Below are 21,237 nucleotides of genomic sequence, written 5' to 3' on the forward strand. Positions count from 1 at the left end.
AGTAAAATATTATTGTTTTATACAGAAAAAGCACCATCCACCAGATCTATAATTATTACAACAGTACCCTATAGGAAAAAAATAAATGTAAAATTAAACTCTGCATTAGTCAACTTAAAACAATCACATTAATACTAAAGCAAAATCGAGAACCAGAGGCAGATTTTGTAGTTTGGGGGCCCGGGGTGTACAATAACACGGGGGCCCTCTGCAGAAGTTGTTTTAATGATTAAAAAAAAACATCCATCAAATAACTTCTTACTTCTCCACTTTTGGCCATCGGCAATGTCAAGAATTCAACTGTTTTCATATGAATTTAAGAAGTAAAAACACATTTAAATGTCACATAAATTTATTTTATATTTAGCTAACTCTGTGTTGATGTAATAGTCTATTGCTACCGTACACAAGGACGGGGAAGGACAAAATACTTTCACATGAGAGCTCATTTCAGTGATTTGGGTTTTTCATGACAGAGTTAATAAATAATGGAAATAATTTTAGATATATAGCTTTTTTTAAGTGTTCAGCTTGGGGCACCAAAAGTGTTGGATGCCCCAGGCAATTGCCTACCTTTGCCTAATGGTAAGTCTGCCCCTGGCCAGAACAAATTAGTATAATATTATGTTGTGTGTTTGTGTATGTGGGGGGAGGGGGGATGAACATTTTTTATTTATTTGTTTATTTATTTATTTATTCACTGTGTGTAATGGTCCCTTGTCTTACATTTGATCTTTAAAATCGTTAAAAATGTGTTTATTTTTGTGTGAAGAAGAACGTTGAGTAATATTAGTTAGAAAGTGCTATACAAATTAAGTTTATGATTTAATTTAATTTAATTTAATTTAATTTAATTTAATTTAATTTAATTTAATTTAATTTAATTTAATTTAATTTAATTTAATTTAACTTAACTTAACTTAACTTAACTTTCTTTTATTGTCTTAAAAATATATAGGTTTCTATTTATTTAGACACATATAAAATGTCTTAAAAGTCTTTTTTAACAAAATTGCATTCAATCATTTTGTTTTCAGTGAAGTGAAATGTCATCATTTGTATGTTAATATCAGATTAGGTTACATGCTTCAGGACTGTGACGGGATCTCCTTGTGTTGCTTTCATGGTCATGTAGGAAGAACGAGTTATACACAAATATTTATTTTAATGTAAGCACTTTAATCCTCAATTATTTCCTATCGTAGCGAATAATTGCTAGATTTTGACATAAAAATATACATGCTTTATTTCTTCAGACTAAGCACATACAAATGTCTTTTAATTTGAAAATTCACAATTTGTATTCATTTCGCTTTTAGAAATATTTGTTCTAAGGTAATTTAACTCCGAAACCTAATTATTAATGATTATATATCACTTTGTGGGATGTATTAATTCCATAAAGGGGAAACCTATTCGAAGAAGTAGTATGTTTGTTGTGAGCGGCCAGGCGGTCTACATGTACCTGAAGTAGTCAAGGTGCGCTTCCTGCTGTAGCCCCGCCCCCGGCGTCGTCAGGTATTGTGTGATGGTTGAATGTGTTGTGAAACTGCTCTGGCAGGTTTAGCAACAGATGACCGCAGCTTGCTCTAGTTCTGCTGTCGCCCTTAGCAGGACTCTGAAATGGACAACTTAAGCAGAGTCGCTAAAGTCACTTATAAACGATGGAAAAACCCCGACGAAGGGTAAGTAAACGCACCTTTACTGACAATGTCTCTAAAATCAATGGTGAAACTAAGGGGAAAAAGCAGTAGGAGTGCTAGTTTCCTTTAATTTAAACCAGCAAGCTTCGCCTGCGTTGCCTTCAAGACAGTGTATGTAATTGTGGTCCAGTGAAATGTTGTCTTTGGTCTCCTCTAATGCTGGTTTTGTGACACTCAGAGATGAGGCAGCGTTCGCTGGTCGCAGTGATGAGGTCCAGGGCACTGACAGTGAGATCTGCACGGTGGCCTCATCCAGCATGGACTCGGGAGACGGGCCTGACTCTGTGGGGTCCAACAAAAGGACAACAACAGGTCCAGTGGAGAAAAAAAAAAAAAGAAAATCATTTTCAATTCTGTGCGATTATACTGGAATCTTGATATTTGCATCAGGAGTCAGGATTATCCATTTGAATAGAAGTGATAATGAAATGACTTCATCAGATTTGTGCATTTGTGTAACTATGTCGGACATGTTTCATGTGGGGTTTTCTTGTGTTTTTGATTTTGGCATTTCACTAGTTCAAATCCAAAGTGTGGTTTGGTGCAGACTGTATTCATGGATTTAATAATCTGAGTCTACAATGGGTTAGAGTTCTCATCAAGTTACAAAAGTTCTTAGCCGTGTCTTTCTCTGGAACTGAATTGTCTACGAAACTTTTAAGACAGCTAAAGAGGATCCTTTTTGATTTACTCTAATGGAAGAAGGACCATGCTGGAACGTTTCTTAATCTGTTTTTTATTGCGTCAGATTAGAAAACATTAGTGTCACTTTGAATTTAAGTGAGAGAGACTTTTTCTCAGCTGTATATTTCTTTAAACAAGAACAGAAAAGACATTAAGACAAACACTGTTGACATCTTCCCATCTTAAAGGTTGCAATAGAGTACAGGGAATATTAAACCCTTTGAAATTTTGGTTTACCTTTGTGGGGCCAAATCCAGATGTGACTGTTGTGCAATTTCTGGTTCAGCTGTTTGGTAATTCTCCTATCGGGTTGGTAAAAGTTATCCATGCTGATTGATCCTAATCTTTAAGCACAGAAACAACAGGTTATGAGTTGTTCTGCAGGTTCTGGTGAAATTGTGTGAATCAACAGAACATTTGCTTTACAAAAGAAATTGTGAAAGCGACCATAGCGGTAGTGTTCGCTCTTTCCTCTGTGAGGTTTAATGAGAATAACAGCGGATGTTGAGGCGTATCCTTAATTTCAGTGGTTCTTGTAGCACATCAATCTGAGGTTATTTGTTTATCTTTAAGTTAATGACAATATCAAAATAGATCAAAGTAAATCACACCTATACACACATATGTTTATATTGTTGCAAATACATATTGTGACAGCAAACAAAACACCAACAGCTACATTTTTGTTAAAAAATAAACTGCATCCACTGCGGTCTCTTTATCCCATTTCCTGATGACTGAAGGGAAGATATTGCTTCAAAGTAGTCTGTTTACTGTTAATACATGTCTAAGCAGTAATAGTGAAAGGTCTCCTTTAGGGTTGACTGATTCTACAGACAATATGTTGTAGTCTTGCAGAGATCTGACTTGCATCTTTTACAGAAACGGGAACCTTTACTGTAGATGAGGCTCTAGAGGCCATTGGATTTGGAGTATTTCAGTGGAAAATCTCGCTCCTCACTGGACTGTCATGGGTGAGAATCCTAATATAATGCATAAGCACTTTCCTCTTCCACACCCACATCTCTAATGCGATGCTCAGGTTGGAGACGCCATGGAGATGATGATCCTTAGCATCCTTGGTCCAGAGCTGCACTGCGAGTGGAGTCTCCCCAGCTATCAAGTAGCACTCATAACTTCGGTAAAGGCCATTTGGATATTTTGTTGAAGCTTTCGATTGTCTTATCTCTTTCAGAAGTTTGCAATTGTGTTCTGATTTTTCATCAGGTGGTGTTTATTGGGATGGGGTTTGGTTCACCTGTGTGGGGGAATGTGTCCGACAAGTATGGAAGAAAAGTGGTGAGTGTAGTATCATTTTTCCAAATAGTTTCTGTAATTTTTTTTATAAAATCTCCAGTATTTCTTCTTTTGAAGGGTCTAACAATATGCATGTGCTGGACTTTATACTATGGCATTCTGAGTGCCTTTGCTCCAATCTATGGCTGGCTTTTGGCCCTGCGGGGCTTTGTCGGCTTAGGGATCGGAGGAGCTCCTCAGTCGTAAGTTATCCTTCAAACACTTTCTGCTATTTAGCTGGTTTTAAATTATATTTATGGGCACAAACTCTTGTTTTAGGGTGACTCTGTACTCAGAATTTCTTCCAGTGAAGGCGAGAGGGATCTGCATCGTACTGATTGGGGTACTGCTGTTTTTGCTAAATAGGCTTTTATTTTGAAGATCTTTGAAATAACTAACCAAAAATCCTTCCTGACCTGCATGTTTGTGCTTCACAGGCTTTCTGGGCAGTTGGTGCAGTGTTTGAGGTCCTGCTGGCTTTGTGGGTCATGCCAACACTAGGCTGGAGGTGGCTGCTGGGCTTGTCCGCCCTACCAATGGCTCTCTTTGTCTGTTTCTGTTTTGTAAGTATGCTGTTGACCATAAGAGATTCTTCTTAACCCTTCTGCAGCAAAACCTCTCAGCTGATTCTTCCTGTTTTCCAGTGGCTGCCTGAGAGCCCCCGTTTTGATGTGCTGGCGGGAAGTAGAGAAAAAGCCATGGCAACGTTGGCACGCATCGCCAAAGACAACGGCAAGCCTATGCCTCAAGGGACGCTGACGGTTTATAAGCAGGTGAGTTCACACGTATTCGCCAATCATGGTCAGCTCAACACACTCACACGTGATCCTTCTATGTGTTTAAATTCACAGACTAACCGAGGACAACTTAAAGACCTCTTCTCTCCTCAATACTGGAAGACAACTCTTCTTCTGTGGTTTTTGTGGTTAGACTCAGCAACTTTTGTACCTTTTTCACAATTTCATTTCACTTGTTTCTTATCTGTGTAGTTTATTGTTGTTTTCTGATCATGATAAACTACAGAATCATATAATTATAAAGCTTGAAAATAAAATTCTTCATTAAAGGATTTTCATCTTGTTTAATTTTCTTCTTCTTTTATTACTATATCACAGGTTTGCGAACGCCTTCTCCTACTATGGGATCGTCCTTCTGACTACAGAGTTGTTTCAAGCCGGGGATTTATGTGCAGGTGAGTCACAACTGTGTTTACTAAAGATCATCTGTGCATTTATTGGGAGAAATTGTCAACATGAACATCCTATCCTTTCCTTGCAGTAACCCAGGGGGCCAAGATTGAGCCAAGGTGCAGCCTCGAATGTAAATATTTGACGACCGCTGATTATAAAGACCTTTTATGGACCACCTTGGCTGAATTTCCAGGTAAAATGCTCCAATTGTCATAGTATGTTATCAAAGTTGTGGAGCTATAATGTATATAGATATAAAGTTGTTTAAAGTTGATTCCTGTTTTTTTTATGTTATATTAATCTTAAAAAAATCCTTTAAACTCAAATATTCTCATATAGGCAATGTTAAAAAATATATAGTGTTTTCAGTTCAAGGTAAGTTTACTTATTACACAGATTAACAGTTTATTTCATTTTTTTGCATATAAATACACATCTAGGTGTTTTAGTGAAAGGTTTTATCTTCTTTCTTCTCTGTTTCTACGTAGGTCTTTTAGTCATCCTCCTGGCGATTGATTACATGGGCCGGAAGAAAAGCATGGCCCTTTGTTTCTTCATGTTTTCTCTGTGCGTCCTACCATTATTTGCCTGCATTGGGAGGTGAGTAAGTTGACATTTAGCAGCAAAAGAAAACACCAACTGTATCTCTAAACCCCTTGTGTCTTCGTCCACGCAGGATAGCCCTTACGATCTTCATCTTCATCTCCAGAGCCTTCATTTCTGGAGGATATCAAGTTGTATTTGTTTACACACCAGAAGTACGAATGCTTTTTGCCATAAACGTCTTGACAAAGTCATCCAGACAGAAACTCACAAAAGCCTTTCTTATTGTAGGTATACCCGACGGAAACCAGGGCTTTAGCCATGGGGACTTCCAGCGCCATTGCCAGGATCGGTGCCTTGATCACACCCTTTGTGGCTCAGGTATCCTGAAGTATTTGATTTTCTGGTTCTTAGAAAAGGTGTTCAGAGAGTTTTAAAATTCTATGAAAATCTGCAAGTCGAATTAGGATTTGTGGAAAAACAAAAATAGGTATTTAGTTTTATGGTCATATAATTACCCTGCAAATTAATACAATTTTAGAAATCCTCTTAAATGTTGGTTAAAATAAAACTGTGAAAACTCATTAGCTTATTTAGAGGTGAATTTGTGTCTCCCCCGAATAGATTTTATGTTAACCTTGGAGATATAAGTAAGTTTGAAACCAGTAAAGAATCAATATTTAAGAAGTGAAGGTTTTGAAGCTTCTTAAAGTTTTTAATTTTCTGTCCTGTATTGTTTGGGAATATTTCCCCTGTGGAATGTTACTTTTCCTGGTAAGAACATTTCAGAAGTTAGCCGGTAAGCAGATTCATGGAATTGTTTACATTGAATGTTGAATTTCCAAAAACACAGGGCCCATCCTTGAAAACTTGCAAGTGTTTTGAATAGATTCCACTGTAAACACATTTTTTTCACCTGAATGAAATATGTTCATAAATGTGGGCAAAATCAGATTCAGTTGAACAATTTGAAACAAATGTATAAATATAAATGTGTTAGGATTTGCCCCTATTTTATATAAATGTTTGTGTTTTGTTCTAGGTTTTGCTGAGGTCATCAGTTTACGTCACCCTATCTGTGTACTGTGCCTGCGGTCTCGTGGCTGGCATCGCCTCCTTGTTGTTACCCATTGAAACGTTAGGTAGGGGTCTACAGGAATCCAATCTTGACCAGGAGGTCGAGCGTCAAGGCACAGCCACACCCAGCCAGTCCTACGGAACAACGCAGAACACAGAGCAGGGATGAGATGGCCCAACGTGGAAGGAAAAGATTTGTTTGTTGTTGTTTCCTGACATCCTGCGGATGAACCATTTGCTCATTTAACGAGCTAAGCCATTTGAATTATGAAGAGTGAATAGCTCATTAGAGCGGGAATTGAACTGCCAGTCTGCTGTCCAAGTCTAATAAGAGTGGAGGCAGTTTCCAGTCCTGAGCTGCTTTTGTTTACACTTTTGGTCATCAACTGCAACAAAAATGCATTTTTGGAGGAAGATATTGCACATTAGGTTCAACTTTCAATATTTTAAGACATTCTTGCAAAATCTAGAGGACACTGTTGATCACTTTGAGATCTAATGGTATACTGTCACTTTTTTCTGTCTGGATTGTATGGAACTGTACAGCTGTGCTGCCCTGAAATACTTTACTTTCCACAAATAACTTTACAACATATTTAAATAGAAACTTGAATGGGTTTATTTAGATTGAAAGTATGACTATTATAGGATTTATTTATTCAAAGTGGGGATTTGCCCAACTATTGCTTGTTTTGTTGTGCAACGATAAGCCACAACTATTCCATTTTATGTCATCAATGGAGTTTTGTATTCATCATGAAGGTCAAACACACTACTGAAAGATTATTTGGAAGATTTTTTTGATGAAATAATGTAATATTTTCAGATTATTGTGTTCGATTTAAGTCAACCATTGAGACAGAGGTCAGGCTTTCCTCTGATATGTGATGGATTATATTGGTCTATTAGTTTAATTAAAGTGTTATTAATAAAATAAAATGTTCAAGAAATTTTCCTTTACTTTTTTTAATGTTTCATTTTTATATAAATAACATTTTATTATGAAACATGTTCCTAAAAGGAAAGATTATAAAATAGCTCAAGTTTTAACTACTTAAAAATAGTGTTTTTCCTTTTTGCTTATATTTTATTTTTCATTATTAGAAGAAACTTCAATTAAATTGGACTTTAACATTTGTGTTTATTAAATTTCATAAAAATAAGGATTGCTGAAATTATAATTTATAGGCTACAAATGTTTAAATTTGCTTTAATGTATTTTCACAATTATAATCAGTATTTTCCTTATAGAAACGTTTTCAATTTGCTTAGAAAAACATGGATTATAATGATATAATAATTTAACCAGAAATAATATTTTATTGCAATAATAGACTATTTTATTGTGCTTTGAATGCCTTTCTTTTAACATTTTTTAGCAAAAAGATCGGTCAAACAATTATTTTAAAAACAAAAATTGATTAATTTAAAAATATATATTTTTTGGGCTGTGTAGTAAAACGCCATGCATAAGCTTTCTCGTCTAATTATGGCGCAGAACGTAAATACGTGAAGGTTTTCAGGGATTTCCTAGTCTGGTCTGTCACCTTGACAACATTTGCCCAATGACAACGCGCACGCGAACTAGGCCAGCCAATCACAAGCGTCCGGCAAAGCTGCATGTCATTCCTGCCCCGCTTCCAGCCCGCTCCGTGTTTTGTTTCTTTGCCCGCGCACCAGCGATGAATTATCGGGGGCCGTGGACTCTAAGCAGTCGGAGAAACTTTTCTCATCCGTAAATCCCGCACATGACGACTCTGCGGAGCCCGCACGGAGCAGGACAGAGAAGGGCGCGCCGGCGGGGGGCTGCGGAGTCAGGTGCTGCTGGATGAGAATCTGACTTGGCATTTTTCTACCCGGTGACAGAGGCGATCGCAGCGGCGCATCTTCCCAGATAGGTGCTCCTCCTCCTCCTCTTCCTCCTCCCCGTCTCCCGTCCTGTCCTCCTCGGCCGGAGCCCACCGACCATGGCCCTGGTGACTCTGCAGCGCTCTCCCACTCCCAGCGTAGCATCGTCGACCAGCAGCGCGGGGGAGGTGAGTGGGAAAGCCGGGGCTTGCGCTTTGTGTGCACCACGAGAGAAAATTGCAATTAAAATATATATACGTTTGACGAAACTGAATGTGATTATTAACATCCAACAGGAAGGAATAACATTAGTGTGTTTTATTAAGTGTTCTTATTTTATTTACACTTGTTTACGTCCCATCATTTGTGTTTGCGGATTTGTAAACAAAATCCTGCAGAGGGGGGTGGCTGGTGGATGGGGGGTGTTGGATTTAGCAGCCAAGACACAAAGTGTTGGGAATATTTCATCCCACTCATGATCATTTGGATGATGGCCTCAGCTTTTGGATAAACTGTTCTAAAGTTTGGATTAAATGCACATCTCAGAACAAGTTGATGCTTGATTACCTAATTGATCATTTGCATAAATCATCATTTGCATGCAGCACCTGAAAAGCAAATAAACAAACAAGCTTAAGGGGGGTTCTCCCTTTTCAAACTGCATGAGATTTCTCTGAATCAGGATGGCTGAACTATTTGTTGTCATCACAAACCATCCTAGTTAGGACCTAAAAGCTCCACAAGACCCTAAAAATGATCATATGTTTTGCCAGAGTTAGGTAGAATTTCATAAAGGTTTAATAAAGTACCTGTAGTTTAGTGTTCATGTCTTTCCTGTGATTATTTTTGCTTATTTTATTGTAAAAATATGAATTTTTAGGGTTTAAGATACTTAAAGTTTCTGAAACTGACCAGCAGAGGGCGCTGCTATTCAACAGAAGCATCTGTCGTGTAATTTTGTGAACATCACAGCTAAATTTTGCAGTTTTTAGTAGTTCACTTAGCGTTTAATTACATTTTTTGTTTGATTTTTAGGATATTGGAAGTGACGATGACAGAAAAAACAATCAGAGGTAAGAAAACTATTTAAATTGTAGGTTTTTATTAAGTCTTGTAGACAATGTCACAACAAATCATCACATTTATGTCTATATGCTCTCTTCCTTCTTGACCCTGTACTAAAGGGTAGATCACAGTAATGATTTTAATATGTTCACAAAATATAGACTGAGTCTATCTGTAGTAACACCAACTTTTTTCTGAAGGGGAAAAAAACTGTATTTACTTTTCAGATTTTTACATATCAGTACTGAGTTAAAAAAGCGTCTTATCTCCATCAATTTCTAAAACTGAAAAAATACATGCAAAATGAACTAAATACCCCCAAAACAGCTTTTATTTTGAAAATCTTTTAAATAACTAACCAAAGGAACTGCACTATAGATATTTGTATAAATATCCAGTCAGATCTTCATTTGAAAGGGGATTTGACTTAATATAAAACTACTATTTTGGGGGAAAAATACAACAAATACCTTTATAACTAATGCAGTGTTATCATCTTCCTCAAGCCAAAAGAAAATGAGTTCGTATATTTAGGATCCCATAAGATATGTGGAACTTTAGAAAGGACAAACCAAAGAAGATTTTATCAAAAACACCTCATAAAAAATTCAAATGTGGAGGGGAACTTGTGTCATTTTAACTTTCTCCCTTGTGTTTGGTCAAAAAGGGAAGTGTACATAATGACAGTGGACATATAGAATTAACTGGATCGATCTTTTTAAATGGTGCACAATTCAGTCACTTACAGCCTGAAACTGGTCAGATATATTGACCAAATGGGCATTCAAGAGACCACTTCCAATGAAAAGTCTTAGTAAACGTGCGTTTCGGCCTTCTGATATCCTCAAAGGTCGCTGAATGTAGCAAAGAAAGATGAGAATCGTACCATACTGGGATGCATTTAGAGTTGAAGTTTAAATGCTACGTTTGGCTGAGTAGTCAATTAATATATCTACCGGTTTTAGTTTAAATATAATTGAATTCATCAGTGTTTTGAATTTATTTATGTTTTTAGACTACAATCACTAAACTGCTGCCACACGGCGACTTAAATACAAGTTTTTGAGCAAATTTGGCAGGTGGCTGTGCGGTGGCGTTTGTAATTAGGAGTTGTGGAGGTTTTAAGAAAAAGTCACATTTTACAACGACTGGACGATATTTTTCTTATCACTTCTTATCCGCTTTTTATATACTATCAGACGGCTGGTGACACTTGAGATGGACGGCCACCGTCCAGAGACATTTACCGTCCAATCAGAACGGCTGCCAGCTGGCGGTCCGGCTACCACCGCCCTGTAACCAGCCAGCTGTCTGTTGTAATGGCGTCATCCCTGACGCCTGAAGGCCACCGTCTACATTCATGACCATGCCAACGATTTAAAAAAACTTAGGCCGCGGTGTGAAATCTTACAGATTCTGCCAATGCCTCCCCATCGTGAAGTGGGGCGAACCCTGCAGATGTGATTTAACTATTACAAGTAGCAAAAAGGACCGACTGTGCTCAAAACTCCCACATTCACTCGTTGTTAAGCTAGTTTTTAAGTCAGTTTTTGGACCAAACATAGAGCATTGAAAGTTAAACCAGGTCAAACTTTGACCAATTAGGGACTCAGATTGGAAAGTTACATATGGATGACGTCCTTGTTGCCCCTTCCAACTTGGAGAGCATGCGCTAGTATCCAGTAACAACAGTGCGGTGTGAACACGTCATGCTAAAACTGTGTTCATGAACCCGTGTTTAGCGTGCTCTTTGAATTCATTCCTGATGCCAAAGCTTCTAGCTTTAGAGCGTCCTCTTGCATGAAACAGTCCATCTCTTTGTTGTGGAGTTTCTTAAAGCTGCAGCTAAATCTTCAGTTTCACTCCTCCTTGATTGTTCTGCTATACCTTCACATGTTACAGATCACCATACATATTTTTGTACCTCCTGAACTGGATGTGTCACATTACACATTTTCGGGTGAGGAAAGAATCCCCCGTTTTTACTATTTGTAGATGTAGAGGCGGTGTTCCTCAGGGTTCTTGTTTCTGCCCTCTTCTTTTCTTGGTCAGTAACACATCACACCAGCTTTTGCTGAAAGTCGTGACCTCTTTAGGCCAAGTGATTAGGACACTTGATTCTGATCATTTGGATGGATAAGCCAATACAAAAATCAATTTTAGCTCTTCATTTATAAGTGGATAAAAGCATCTACTAAGCTAAATGTTAAGTCAGAAGCGGTTTTGCCAGATAGTGAGTTGCCTGTCTTGTTTCTCTGCTCAGTTTTAGGTATATGTGATCAAAGTTGGTGACGGTTTGACAATTAATCTTCTCTAAATCCCGACGTCCGTTCGAACACAATTTAAAATGTTTCTTTTGCTCAGTTACATAACCATAAGTACACAGACTTTTATCGCTGCTCTTTCACAAAGGCTTTCTTATTCAACTTGACGTCACAAAAAAAACAAAAAAAAAAACAAAAGCATGTGTCAGCAAAGCAGACTGTTCTTTTGTGCAGTCTTTGTTTCCCATCATGTAATTCATCAGAGCGGAGTCTTGATTCTACGTGTCAGACATGAGAGCGAGTAGCATTCCCACCGCCTGTGCGCTCCGGCCTGAATGATGGCTTTGTTTCAAAGTGTTACGTAGGAAGAACGGATTGCTAAATCACACGCCGCAAAGGAGAGAACGGCAAAACCTGAACGCGCCGGCCGCATGGAAGCTGCAGGATTTGAGGATTAAAAATAAGTGTTGGAATGAAATACAATCCTTTACTAAGTTGGATTTTTTTTTTTAAATAAAAGATTTTTTCTGGAATAAAAGTGGGAAAAAGACAATCTTCAGGATGCATCTGCAGTCTCCTCACAAAGCCGTGCTCTGCCTGCTGCTGCCTCCGTTTGTGGAATCAGCTGCTCTGACTCGGACACAAATCTGCCGCATGTAAGCCGTCAAAAAACTTCACTTCTGGAGCAGTCTGTTGGTTCAGAGATTTCTTTTCAAAAAGATCAAAGGATTTCAGCTTAAATTAGGCATTTTAAACCCCTAAAACCTTTTCTTGTAACTTTTTAGGCAATAAAAGCACTTTTGCTACTTTAAAAAGCAAAATTTGATGATAATTTAAGTGAAAATTTCATCCAATCTGCAGGGATTTGTTTTGAAACTTAAAAAAGTGAGAAGGATCCTACCTTTAAAGCTCTTCTTCTGTGCCATTCCTCCAGAAAAATGAAGGTTTTGTGAAGGACTTTATGAAAAAACACAGAAATATCTGACTAATGTTGCATTCATTTCAAATCATTGTATTGTTTCATAGTTGATGTGATTTTCCTGCTTACTTTGGAGAGCATAAAGCAAAACCTATGTGTGTTCAAAGTTATATAAAAAAGTGGGAAATCTATGGTTCTATGCTAAAATTTGGTAGATTTAAGCCTCATTTGCAAGAAAACGATCCAGAATACACATAAAAAGTACTAAAAAATATCAACTACATGAGCTGAAAAATGATTTTCTATGAGAAAGTTTTGCAACTCTTAAGACAAAAGCTAAAAAAAATGTTATATAACTGAATTGGGATTCCTTTTGTCGGATTATTTACCTCAGCTTCTGTTTTTTGCAGCCTCAGCGAGAGCTTCTTTATGGTCAAAGGAGCCGCCCTCTTCCTCCAGCAGGGCGGCGCCACACAAGAACCAAAAACTCCGACCCACCACAAACATGCAGGTAAAAAGCAAACAAGCGAACACAATGAGAGCTTTTGGTCATGGATCCTTCACATACTGTATTTGTCTGGTCAAAAGGATGATTCTTTTCATCAGAGGTTTCCTTTTTTAGAATTGGATTATCCGTGTTTGTTCAGAAACTCTTTTGATTTTTGACCTGAGTTGACCTGGAATAAAATGATCAATGATCCAAGTTAAAATATGTTTCAATGTAAATTTATATTGAATGAATGAAAGTTATTTAACTTTAAAAATTACAAAGAAGTTATTTTTTTGTGTGAAATTTTTAAAAATAATAAAAAAGTAGACTTATTTGCTCCCTGAACTCACTGCCATTTGCATTTCTTTCATTCAAAATTTAATGTAATCGTTTAAAAAACATTTTTAGCTTTGGCTTAAACCAATCAGAACAAAAGTTATGACACATAATTGTGAGACCTCTTGGAATAAATACTTTGAACCTTGTATCTAGTTGATTGGAGCTTCACCTGTTTTTAGACATTTTTTTATTGCTTTGACTTTATCTTTGCTTTGTTTGTGGATTTATACATCTTTATATAAAACATAAAAAAGTTTTGAGGCATTTGATTTATTTTTTTGTTCTTTCTTTTTTTGTTGTTTGTTTTGTTATTTTTATCGCCAGCATTTATTTTTTATTACAGAGAGATATATTTGGTTGAAATAATTTGATTTTGTTAAACAGGGGAAGAGATAATAAGTTTTCATCTTACTTTCCTCTTTCATTTTCACTAAAAACAAGAATATTTAGTAATTTATTGTTGTGAGCTATGAAAATGAAATAAATAAATAAAAATACAGTTTGATCTCAACTTTTGGGATTCTTGCAGTTAAAAAAAAACAACATTTTGGACTCAGAACTGAGATTTTTGGTCTCTTTCAGGGTTATTATGAAAATATTGTGTAATATAAAGTATGATATATCAATTAAAAAGGAAGCTGAGGTCGTAATCAAAAGTAGGGGTGTGTTTTGGCAAGAGTCTGGTGGGTGAAGCGATGGAAAAGGCTCAGTCGGCCCAGGTTCAGAGCTTACACATTAAGGACATGAGATTTGAGAGATAATAAAATAATTAAATTAATGATAAAATTAATTTTATCTAACCATCATTAAGCACTGCAACTGTATCCAACAAACAAGTTGCTTTTTCCCAAGCAAATTCATGGTGCTTTTATTTTGGTAATTTGAGAAATATTTGTTCTTAAAGGGAACAATCAACATTGTCTGATTTCCAGAATAAAATATTTTTTAGCATAAGAAAAAAACAATGGAAAACAAAAGTAAGACATTGAAGGAAGCTAATGAAAAATTAATTAAATATCACCATGTCTGCCTTTTAAATTGATACAAATAAAGTGTCACAGTCATTTTTTTTCTTACACCCCAATTAAAAGATTGATATTAAAATAGTCACAAAAAACAGTTTTAAAGAAAAATGAACAGAGCAAATTTTAAGACCAAAAACTCAATATGTGAGTGGAAATTGTGTATCTGAGAGAAGCTTTGTGTTTTAGGTTTTGTCGTTTTTGGCTGATTTAAATCCTTATTAACCAGCTTGATTTCCCGGCATGTAAATTGTTTGTGTGCACTTTATTTGCAGGAGATTTACCGCAGCACCTGCAGATCATGTTCAAGATCCTGCGCTCTGAAGATCGCATCAAACTGGTCAGTATCAAGACCACATGATTTATATGGTTTTCTTATACTGTGATATGGAGAAGTCACTGACATTCATCAGAGTTCAGAGAAGATGAACAGAGGAGGTTCAGGACCGGATAAATTCCTTTGTTGTGTTCAGGCTGTGCGGTTGGAGAGCGGTTGGTCAGACCGGGTGCGTTACATGGTGGTCATCTACACCAATGGAAATCAAGATACGGAGGAAAACATCGTTCTTGGAATGGACTTCACAGATAAGGATAGGTATGAGCAACAAGCGGTTCCTTACATCGTTCATGTAAGGCCGCATCCTGATGCTTTATTGTTTCCGTTCTTCAGTAAAAGCTGCTCCATCGGGATGGTGCTGCCCCTGTGGAGTGATACCAACATCCATCTAGATGGAGACGGGTACGATTTGTTAAAATTCCTCCTCATTTGGGTCTGGAATTCTGCTGATTTGAAGCCAAGGTTGTTGTCTCTGCTGACATCTAGTGGCAGAAAAAAATAACTGCACGTTTCCTTTTCCTGCTGGATGTTTAAAGAATGTTCCACTCTGTGGTGGGATCAAGAGTGAGACCTGTGTTTATATCCCACTTTTAATCCATCTGCCTCTCCTTTCTCACCAGAGGCTTCAGCGTGAGCACGGCAGGGCGGTCTCATGTCTTCAAACCTGTGTCTGTGCAGGCCATGTGGTGAGTAAGTTGTTGGTTTAAAACCAGAAGAACGGCCGCGTGTTTTAGCTTAAATAAGCCCTATTAGGACACTTGGTAAACTGTGTCTTTAGTTTTACTTTTTTTTTATATTTGTTTTATTTTGTCTGAGGGTTTCTATGTTTTTTTCATGCCCACTAGGGCTGTGAATTGTTACTTAAATGGTTTGATCATGAATTTAGATTAAAGATTCAAAGAAAAAACTACAATTCTTACTCTTTAAAATAAATGTGATTGTTATATGTAATTATTTTTGTTTGTGTATAAAAATAAAAAAATATGTATTTATTCTGTAACAACTACAAGTGTAAACTTAAAACAGTGTTTTCTATCAAATTCATTATATTTTTTCAAATTGTCGACTATATTTAAAACTGATTATTTTTTCCTAGCTTATTTTAATAAACTGATTCCATTTGTTTTATCTTTGAAAAACCTTTACTCTGAAAATGAGAAGCTTCACCGACGCTTTACTTTGAAGGTTTATTTCCTTCCAGTGGCTGTAGCGAGTACAGTTTGTTTAGTTTTTAAAATCCATCACTATTTTGCATTTATTGCAGAATCAATTGCTTGAAGTGTATTTTTACTATATTTATAAAGATCACAAATCTCGAATATCACAAATATTTGAATTTGCAGAAACAGATCAGGAACATATGAGTATTTGGATATTTGTTACAGCCTTTACGCAAATGTTTTATACAGTTTTGCTTAAAATCAGAAGATATTTTTCTGGAAATATAAATCATTTTTAAGATAGACTCTACAAGGACATAAAAATTATTCTGCTTTCACATCATTCATGTCTTACAGGCTAAATTGACAATTAAGAATTTACAGTTCTTTTATTTTGCATATTCTTTTGAGAATTAAATCCAAGTTTTTCCTGTACAAACTCTAACTAAAAGAAATCCATCTTTAAAACCAGTCTAAAGTTGGATGAAAATCACCTTTTTCTTGTGAGTTTTGTCACAAATCAAATTCAACATTTTTTTTGTTCTGGAGATGCCACCTGCTGGTCAGTTGTATGTATTGCAGCAGTGTTTCTCCGATAAATCCTTGCACTATATGCAGCAAAATATTGAAGTGTTTCTGTGTTTTTCTTGCAGGTCTGCCCTGCAGGTCCTCCACAAAGCCTGTGAACTCTCACGCCGATTCAACTATTTCCCAGGAGGCATTGCTCTCACGTGGATGGCATTTTATGAAAGCTGCATCACCTCAGAGCAGAGCTTCATCAACGAGTGGAATGCCATGACAGACCTGGAGACGACCCGGTCCGAGTCCCCCAACGTGTTTGTTGACCGGTGAGTTTTTCAGATGTTATACATGTTACAGGGTTCTGCTTTAAATTCATAGGATTTCTGAAGGATTCTAACAAAAACTTGAAGGAGAACTTTAACTTTGAGGAGAAAAGGGGAGCAAACACTAAAGTTCTGACTCATCATTTGCAGGCCCACTGAGAGAGAACGAACTGAGAGTCTTATCAGAGCCAAGCTACGAAACATCATGATGTTTCAGGATCTGGAGAACATCACGTCAAAAGAGGTTTGAGCTTGAACGATGTCGTAGTTTCCTGTCAAAAACGTCGTCATCTTATACAAAAATCCAACCTGAAAACTGTTCAGGATTCATGATGTTCTCCTCCTTCGTTAGATCCGTAATGACCTGGAGCAGCACATGAGCTGCCATCTCAAAGAGTACAAGGAGTTTATAGACAACGAGATGCTTTTAATCCTCGGCCAGATGGACAAGGCCACGCTGATCTTTGACCACGTCTACCTGGTGAGATGCTGCTCTTTCAGTCTGCAGCAAAATGGCAACAGGGATCAGCTTTGGTGTGGAAAAAATAACTGCAGTTTATTTAGTGTTTTATCTCTGTTTATTTAGACTAGATCGTAAATACTACAAAGTTTCATTTTGCTTTTATTCCTCATTTTTCAGATAGATTTTGCACATTTAGGTGGAGCAGAATTGATTTGGATTTGTTGTATTATGTGCTAATCAACCTGATGTTTGCTGTTTGTTCTGCTTTTAGATTGTTTTTAGTTTTTTCTGTTGGTGCAAAGCAACCCACCCCCCAATCCCCATCACCCATAACTGAGAGCTCTTTTCCAAATGTCAATTTTTTGTCTGCTCTTGATTACCAATGAATTGCATAAAGAAATACTCCGAAATTAAATTTTAAGCTTAATTTATCATCCATCGTGAGAAAAATACAACAAGAACATGTTAAAAACACCAAAAACGTGATTTTTATTGGAGTGCGTTTCAGCTAGGACAGACTTCTGCCTCATAACCAGATAAAAAGTTTACATCTCTCTTCTTCTGTAGGGCTCTGAGTGGAATGCTTCCAACCTTGAAGAACTGCGTGAGTGTGGGTAAGCGTGTCACTGACAGAAAATGAAAAGCTGTTTGGTCAAGAAGGTTTTTGGACTGAACCAGACCTGACCTCCTCCTCCTCCTCCTCATTAGAGTCGGCTACATCCTCAACGTCACCCGAGAGATCGACAACTTCTTCCCCGGGATGTTCTGCTACCAGAACGTCCGCGTGTACGACGAGGACGCCACCGACATGCTGGCCCACTGGAACGACACGTACAACTTCATCGCTAAGGCCAAGTGAGTCTGAATGTTTGAGGACGGGCTGACAAGCTCTTTTACTGCACTGACTCATGGAGTGTGAGAAACACTGGGACTGTCATCTCACATATTTTTACCCCCCCACCATCACCATCATCATCCCAGCTCAAGATGTGGTCAAGAGTTCTGCCAACAGCAGAGATGTGGTTGCTATGCAACGAGCTAAATACAATAAAAAACTGAAAAACATTAACCAGCTCTAATTCCATCAAATATTACAGATGTCTGTTTGTTTTTTTCCCAGGAAGAATAACTCAAAGTGCCTGGTGCACTGTAAGATGGGAGTGAGCCGCTCCGCCTCCACCGTTATCGCCTATGCAATGAAGGAGTACAGCTGGTCCCTGGAGAAAGCCTACAACTTCGTCAAGCAGAGGCGGAGCATCGCGCAGCCAAACTCGGGGTTCATGAAGCAGCTCGCAGAGTACGAGGGGATTCTGGACGCCAGGTAACACAGTTTCCTCCTGCCTGATCTGCATCTAAAAGTTTTTTTTGTAAGATAAAAACAGTAAGTTGGTCTTTGTTTTCACAGTAAGCAACGCCACAACAAGCTGTGGAGGCCCGGCGCAGATGAGGAGGGGTCTGAGGAGCTGCAGGCGTCGGGCCACTGTGCCGGTGGGGACGGGGAAGCCTGGGGAGGCTGCGGGGCGTCCCCCTGCCGAGGGATCGGCCTGGAGATGGAGCCTCTGGACTCCCTGAACTACAACTATTACTTCAGGCGGCTGTCGGATTCGGCGCTGGACAGCGAGCCCTCCACCCCGGTGCGGGGCCCCCCTCTGCTGGGGATGGAGCGAGTTTTCATCGAGATCGAGGACGTGGAGAGGGACGCCCTGCTGGACGACGAAGGCTTCCCCATGGCTCACTTGGCGCTGCCCGGGGAGGGCACGGCGGCTCAGACGTGCGGGCGGCTCGACCCCATGGAGGACATGAGGCTGCGGCTGGAGTTCAGCACCCTGGAGGAGGAGGACGAGGAGGAGGCCAAGAAAGAAGAGGCCGAGATGGCGGCGTTGGCGCAAACGCCCGGGGGGTCAGACGGGAGGAGGGACGACGCTGAGAGGAGCGAGGAGAGTCGGTTAGGGTTAGCCAACCTCAACACCAACAACAGCAACCGCCTCGCCGCCAAACGCTCCTGTCCTGCAGCTTTCGACGTGAGTTTGATGACCGCACATTTTCCAACTGGTTTGAATGATTCTACCTGACGGTTCTGTTTCTGTCCCCATCCAGGACAGTGCCAGCACCGGAAACCCTTTAAAAGTCAAGCCCTCCTACCAGTCCTGCAAGGACTGCATGTGTCTCCCCCAGGGGTGGCGCTGCGGAGGCCCCCCACTCCGCCTTAACCCCTCCCGCCAGTGCGCCATCCCCTCCATATGCATAGACCCGCCGGGAACCCATTTCACCCCCAGCTCTGTGTCTGCCGACGCCCCGCCCGGACTGGTCCAGCCCTGCCCCCGCTTCTACCACTGTGCCACCTGCAGCCTGGGCGACCCGCAGAAGATGTTCTCGCCCATGAGCTGCGAGGAAACGCCGGCCGGCGGCTGCGCGGCGGAGGCCATGGACGAGGGGGTGTTCCGACAGAACCCCGGCGGGGAGGGGCTGAAGCGGCACCTGCAGGTGTCCGGACTCGGGTTCGATTTCCAACTGATGCGGCAGAAAACGGAGCAGCTGGAGAAGCTGCAGAGCATGGCCATGGAGGGCCAGCTCCCGGTGGAGCCCATGCCTTAACGGACGGAGGGGGAGGAGGTGGCTTCCCACTACCTCAACAGTTCAAAACTAGCAGGTTGTTTTCACCTCCTGCGTAATATGGTGGAAGACTCTTCACGCCTGTGGGGGCTGTTTTTCCCGCCCCGCCACACATGCATGATCATCCACACATCCCACTGACGACGCCGTACGTCACACTCCTCCTAAAGTCCGTCTGAATGCTGTACCAGCTGTATTTAGTCCATTTCAGTGAAATTATTCCTGCTGTAGCCACTTCTACACTTCCCATTAACCGCATAACAAACGATCAGCACATATGAGCCTTTCTCGAGGTCTCTCTGCGCCTCGCACATCGTCTGCTTTGGTCAAAGAGCGTTTTGTTCTCTGAATGCTTCTCCATGACTACATTACACTTAATCCGATCAGGCACTTCTCAGTTCAGTCCGTGCTGGAGTGTGGTTGTTTATACAAAAAAACTTTTGGTACCAAAAAGTTTTTACGAACTGATCCGACTTACAAAAAAGTTGCTTCTACATCCCAAAATAAAAAGCAAAATGTAACATTTAGGAGTTTCTTTAAGAAAAGAATGAATCAAACTGGATATTTTTTTAGTTTAGTTTAGTCTTTAGTCTTCAGTCATGAAGAGAAAAACATTTTTCAACAAGGATGTTGAAAAAAAAAGCAAGTTTCTAGCCCATTCCTGTGGCGAGTTATGGCCGCAATGTGCAATTCAGCCACTAGGGGGAGCAAAAGAAAAGAAATACCTGCACAACAAGAGATCAAGAAATGAACATAATAAACAAAAAGTGATTAGGCTACTAGGTTTTTTTTTCAGACTGAGAAAAAAAAACAAAATAACATCAATAGATTATTTTGCCCACTTCAGATCAGACGGGTTGAATGTAGCCCAAAAACCAAAATGAGTTTGACACCCCTGATTTAGAGGTATTTTTTTTAGGTATTTAGATGCAGAAATTAAAAAAAAGAGTCTTCATCTACAGTATAATTAAAAAAAATGTCTCATATAGTCATTCCTCCACCAGAAAGTATGATTTACCAGTTTAAAAAAGGAGTTAAGCTTCAATAACAATCATAAGAAAATCAAATCTGTTTTCCTTTTGAATTAAAGTCACTAATGACTTTTTTTCCTTCTGTTTCTTTGTGCCGTCATCTTAACAGGCCTTTTATTTTACTTTTTTTTTCATTTATCTTAAATTGTGCCACAAACTGTCCCCCTGTGGGATTCTTGTGCGACTGTATGCAGGAATGGTGGAAAAAGAAGCACATGCAGGTTCTGATACTGTGTTCTGAACAAAACTGTGAATGCAAAGAATGAATCCAAAATGTTTTTTACTGGAGGTTGTATCGTCCATATATGGATTCAGCATTTTTTTTTACTGTGTTGTTTTTATATATTT

At 39.0% G+C, this 21,237-nt stretch overlaps 2 protein-coding genes across 4 annotated transcripts; both read left to right on the forward strand.

The window, feature by feature from the left end:
• Positions 1-1,454: 1,454 nt before the first annotated feature.
• LOC112162791 (synaptic vesicle 2-related protein) lies at positions 1,455-7,415 on the forward strand. The gene is made up of 16 exons (XM_024298687.2): positions 1,455-1,685; positions 1,882-2,015; positions 3,270-3,361; positions 3,430-3,528; positions 3,615-3,686; positions 3,762-3,886; positions 3,963-4,026; positions 4,121-4,246; positions 4,328-4,456; positions 4,535-4,608; positions 4,799-4,875; positions 4,962-5,066; positions 5,362-5,473; positions 5,550-5,631; positions 5,708-5,797; positions 6,459-7,415. Exons 1-16 carry the CDS (start codon positions 1,624-1,626, stop codon positions 6,660-6,662), a joined length of 1,647 nt encoding a protein of 548 aa, XP_024154455.1. The 5' UTR covers positions 1,455-1,623; the 3' UTR covers positions 6,663-7,415.
• Positions 7,416-8,116: 701 nt separating this feature from the next.
• Positions 8,117-20,449, forward strand: ssh1b (slingshot protein phosphatase 1b). Of its 3 annotated transcripts, XM_024299057.2 has the most exons (15): positions 8,117-8,529; positions 9,377-9,414; positions 13,000-13,100; positions 14,716-14,780; positions 14,914-15,035; positions 15,111-15,179; positions 15,398-15,463; positions 16,591-16,785; positions 16,933-17,026; positions 17,135-17,263; positions 17,813-17,859; positions 17,954-18,100; positions 18,366-18,566; positions 18,651-19,266; positions 19,343-20,449. In XM_024299057.2, exons 1-15 carry the CDS (start codon positions 8,461-8,463, stop codon positions 19,838-19,840), a joined length of 2,457 nt encoding a protein of 818 aa, XP_024154825.1. In that variant the 5' UTR covers positions 8,117-8,460; the 3' UTR covers positions 19,841-20,449. The 3 variants fall into 3 exon arrangements, with proteins under 3 accessions (XP_024154825.1, XP_036070326.1, XP_036070327.1); XM_036214433.1 differs by having other exon boundaries at positions 14,914-15,179; XM_036214434.1 differs by lacking the exons at positions 8,117-8,529; positions 9,377-9,414 and adding an exon at positions 10,710-12,326 and having other exon boundaries at positions 14,914-15,179.
• The last annotated feature ends 788 nt before the right edge of the window (positions 20,450-21,237 follow it).

Source organism: Oryzias melastigma, linkage group LG12 (genome assembly GCF_002922805.2).
Source record: "Oryzias melastigma strain HK-1 linkage group LG12, ASM292280v2, whole genome shotgun sequence".
In the NCBI taxonomy this organism is placed as follows: domain Eukaryota; kingdom Metazoa; phylum Chordata; class Actinopteri; order Beloniformes; family Adrianichthyidae; genus Oryzias; species Oryzias melastigma.

Bases quoted from the DNA above. Each gene is read 5' to 3' on its own strand.
- LOC112162791 (XM_024298687.2), top strand. From the start codon at position 1,624: ATGGACAACTTAAGCAGAGTCGCTAAAGTCACTTATAAACGATGGAAA. The intron at 1,686-1,881 runs GTAAGTAAACGC...TGTGACACTCAG, and splicing joins TGGAAAAACCCCGACGAAGG to AGATGAGGCAGCGTTCGCTG. The intron at 3,362-3,429 runs GTGAGAATCCTA...TGCGATGCTCAG, and splicing joins TCCTCACTGGACTGTCATGG to GTTGGAGACGCCATGGAGAT.
- ssh1b (XM_036214433.1), top strand. From the start codon at position 8,461: ATGGCCCTGGTGACTCTGCAGCGCTCTCCCACTCCCAGCGTAGCATCG. The intron at 17,027-17,134 runs GTTTGAGCTTGA...CTCCTTCGTTAG, and splicing joins AGAACATCACGTCAAAAGAG to ATCCGTAATGACCTGGAGCA. The intron at 17,264-17,812 runs GTGAGATGCTGC...CTTCTTCTGTAG, and splicing joins TCTTTGACCACGTCTACCTG to GGCTCTGAGTGGAATGCTTC.